The sequence below is a fragment of the Theobroma cacao genome, chromosome 1 (genome assembly GCF_000208745.1).
Source record: "Theobroma cacao cultivar B97-61/B2 chromosome 1, Criollo_cocoa_genome_V2, whole genome shotgun sequence".
Lineage (NCBI taxonomy): Eukaryota > Viridiplantae > Streptophyta > Magnoliopsida > Malvales > Malvaceae > Theobroma > Theobroma cacao.
In genome coordinates, this window is record NC_030850.1 from 12836422 (window position 1) to 12840585 (window position 4164).

The following is a 4164-nucleotide window of genomic DNA, read 5'->3' on the forward strand; positions in this document are numbered from 1 at the left end:
ATAATGCGATTCAATCATCAGTCAATGGTTTACAGGACTCAAAGAATATAAAATTTGATGACAAAAAATGATGTGGAGAGAGAATTTGATGCAGCTCAATTCTTGTCTGGGCAAAGTGAAGAAGGCCTTGAAAGAAACTCAACCTTTCAGTTTCATGTCAAGCCAGTGAAGATTGAAGATGAGCAACATGTTGGTCAAGCGATATCTGATGAATGCCCCAAATTTGAGTCTCCCAAGTTTGATCTTTCTTTTTAGGAAAAAGAATGCAAAAACTTGTATGGTCGGATTTGGTGCTTGGATGCTCAGGAAAAAGGATGCAAAAAACATTACATGTTTGATTGATACCTGGAAATTAAAACCCTTGACAATGAAAGCGTAGCTTTGCTACAACCCCCATCATATCATATTTGATTAGACTCAGATTTTAGTTTCTAAAAATTTCAAAGTAAAAGACGCGAAAGAAATTTTGGAGAGAAAAGTGAAAATATTTTATTTTTTATTCATTTAATCATTAAAACCATTTTAATATTTATTTTTAAGATCTTATAAGTTTTTATTTTTGTTTTTAATGATGTGATACGTTTTGATGAGTTGATTGTATATAAAAGTTATACCTTGATAATGCATCAAATATCAATCCGAATTTAAATTAGTTTACTCATATGATAATTCCTTGTAATTTTCATTTTATCAACAGAATATGCATCAAGTATATATAGTTACTAGTTTTCGATCCATGAAAAGCACAAGAACTACAAATTTAATATGACATCGAATATAAAAACATAAATATCATTTCTACATATAGGAGTATATGATTTGTAATTAATTTGTAATGAATATAATTTTCAACAAGATACAAAAAAAAAATATGAAAGCAAGTTAAAGGTTTACATAACAATTTATTTTATAAAAAAAGTTAAGATTAAATTTTTTTAAAATTATTAAAAAAAATAATGAAATAACATTGTATGGTTAGATATACTTTTCTAGCATAAGGCTCAATTGGCCCCCTAATTTTGATTGGAGTTCCTCGATAATGCGGTGCGCACCCATTTAAAGTTTGAACCAAGTAAGGCGGATAAATAAATTACTAAAAGTAGAATGAAAAAAGGATAACCGTTCCCCGTTTCCCTCCATCGTTCATTTTAAACCAGAGTAAAACACCAATTAAGAAAGACAAACTAACGAGGGACCCACGGAAAAAGGCTACCAGATAAGTTGGTTGAAGTGGCATCCTCAAAACCTTCCGTCACCTATAGGCTCACGAAAACTCTGTACTACCTACTCTAATCAAATTCGCTCCACCTCAAATGCGTCTCTCCTTCCCTCCCAAATCCAAATTACCCTCCAAAATTTCCGAATTATTTCAATTTTATATTTCCAGATATGCCTATTTAACTGTACTTTGAAGCTGAAGCTGAAGCTTTGCTCCAAAAAGAACTCAACATCTCCTCATATTTTCTCAAAGTTTACCCGATTCCATAGCCTCTTTCAACCCTCCGATTTCTCCGAACTCAATGGATCGTGTGGGATCCTCCCATTCCCAACGTGTTTCCGGCGAGGTCCACGTCATCATCGGACCCATGTTCGCCGGCAAGACCACCTGTCTCCTCCGTCGGATCATGTTCGAAGGCAACAACGGCCGGTGCTTTCCTAATTTCTTATGTCATTATAATTTTCTTTTTTAGTTCCTATCTGTTGGGATCTTGGTGGCTTGACATTTCGTAACCTAATTTGCATTCTTTCTGTAACTTTATTATAGAAATATTGCACTGATAAAATCAAGCAAGGATACGAGGTACGCTACTGATTCAGTGGTAACTCACGATGGTGTGAAATTCCCATGTTGGGCTTCGTCGGATCTCATGTCGTTTCGACAGAAGCTCGGGGAAGATGCTTATGAAAAGGTAATTTCCATATCTTTTGTTTATACTTTTAGACTGACACAGTTATAGATGTCAATTTTGTTTAACATTTTACAATATTGTTGTGTGTGTTTGTGGCAGCTGGATGTAATTGGTATAGACGAGGCCCAGTTTTTCGAAGATCTGTATGATTTCTGCTGCGAAGCTGCCGACCAAGATGGCAAAACTGTAATTGTTGCCGGCTTAGATGCGGATTATTTGAGGTCAACCTTTACAATACCCCTTCTTCTTTTTTGCAAGAGTGTTATGATTTGGTAGGGGATACAAATTTTTATTTGTATAGTAATTATTTGATTTGATAAGCAGAAGGAGCTTTGGGTCAGTGCTGGACATAATTCCTTTGGCAGATACCATAACAAAGTTGACAGCAAGATGTGAAGTGTGTGGGAAAAGGGCGTTTTTCACATTCAGGAAAACAGAGGAGACCAAGACAGAATTGATTGGGGGAGCAGATCTTTACATGCCTGTTTGTCGACAGCATTATGTCAATGGACAAACCGTTGTAGAAGCTGCCAGGACGGTGCTTGAATCAAGAAAACTTCATCATCAGACTGACTCATCATCTCATGTTGAAGCAGCTGTTTCAGCTCTTTAATCACATTCTTATGACAAGAGTGCATTCATCTAAGTCATCTGGAAAAAAAAAATTTTGGGGTGGTCTTGTTGTTTTAGTTTAGTTTATTGCCCTTTTTTTTTATTTTAACTTGTATGTGACCCGTGCATTGCTGTGGGGTCAACATTTTTTTTTATTGGCCTGAGCAAATAATGTTTAAACTTTTGGAAAATATTTATATTTGTTTTTGTTTATATACATCTTAATATTAATGTAATCAAATTTTGTTATTAATGATAGTTTTGATTGAGAAAAAAAATTAAAAAGAAAAATATGATATGTACTAATAAAGTGCATGATTGAAATATTTTACATAGTAATAGGAATATTTAAATTAATTAACCATATTTACATTGACTTTCAGAATATTCATATTTTTCATGAATCTTAATGGATGTTATTATTCACATTCTAGCAAAATCTATCAAAGTTCTAATTAATAAATTTTAACAATAATGGTGTATAAAAAAATCAAATGATAATTAAAAATGAATTTAGTATACATTAAAAAAAAACATATGATTCATGTTGTATAACTTTATATTCAACATTTGAAATCATTAAATAGAGAAAAAATAATTATACACAAATAATTCTAAATAAGAAAAATGTGGCAGAATTACTTTATTGAGAAGTGTTCTTAATTCTATGTCTCTTTATTTATTACAAGTCTTTAAACATCCTCACTGTGTTATTGAGAAACTTGAAAGGATGTTTAATAGTTTTTTATGAGATGATGATTCTTCTTCTAAGTATATACACTAGTCGTCATGGCATAAAGTGCGCTTTCCTTCTAATGAAGGTGGCCTTGATATTAGAAGCTTATCAGATACATTCGAGGCCTTCAATTATAAATTATGGTGAAGGTTTCGAACTTCAAAACGTTTATGGGCTAATTTCATGCATACTAAATATTATCGAGGACAAATACTTCTGCAAGTTGTCATAAAATTCATGATTCTTCTTTATGGAAACGTTTGAAGCAGTACGGATCTTCGGTAGAGACAGAAATTAAATGGAAGATTGGCAGAGCTAATCTATATTTCTGACATGATTGTTGGATGGGGAATTGACCCTAGATCATTTTATTTCCATCACATTCGGCTTCCATGCTTAAAGTCCATTATTTTTTCCAATAATGATACTTGGAGTATGTTAGATTAATAAGCTTAATATGAGTAAGTCCAAGAGGGGGTGAATTGGATTGTTTTGAAAATTTTGAAAACCCTTGTAATTTTTAAGAAAATAAAATCGCATTTTCAATTCAAATTTTCAATTTGAAGATAAACAAATTAATTGACTTCTTGATCAATGAAAGAAATTTGAACTTCAAGTAAAAGAAAAATAGAAAAGTCAACACAAGTGTTTTATAAAGGTTTGGCCTTCTTACTTACATCTTCTCCCTTAGATTCACTAAAGAGTTTAAAATCACTATTTGATTAAGATTCAATACAATGGCTTTTTAGGGTTAAAGCATAACCACTCTACCTTTTTTATTGGTTAAGGTATAACCACTTAAGCAAATACAATGAGAGGAATAAAAAGTGCAGCAAGTATGACTCTTAAAGGCTGGATAGAAAATTTGGTATAATGTTTAAATGGAAAGATGAGAGCTCAATAAAT

The 4164-nt window shown here is 32.3% G+C and overlaps 1 protein-coding gene across 1 annotated transcript; it reads left to right on the plus strand.

The window, feature by feature from the left end:
* LOC18612424 (thymidine kinase) lies at positions 1276 to 2735 on the plus strand. The gene is made up of 4 exons (XM_007049212.2): positions 1276 to 1648; positions 1766 to 1910; positions 2010 to 2131; positions 2235 to 2735. The coding sequence occupies exons 1-4, from the start codon at positions 1521 to 1523 to the stop codon at positions 2521 to 2523; spliced, it is 684 nt and encodes a 227-aa protein (XP_007049274.2). The 5' UTR covers positions 1276 to 1520; the 3' UTR covers positions 2524 to 2735.

What these genes read in the sequence shown, in the direction of transcription:
- LOC18612424 (XM_007049212.2), top strand. Translation starts at nt 1,521, where the DNA reads ATGGATCGTGTGGGATCCTCCCATTCCCAACGTGTTTCCGGCGAGGTC. An exon ending in TTCGAAGGCAACAACGGCCG is followed by an intron (nt 1,649 to 1,765) that starts GTGCTTTCCTAA and finishes ACTTTATTATAG; the next exon opens with AAATATTGCACTGATAAAAT. An exon ending in GGGAAGATGCTTATGAAAAG is followed by an intron (nt 1,911 to 2,009) that starts GTAATTTCCATA and finishes TGTTTGTGGCAG; the next exon opens with CTGGATGTAATTGGTATAGA.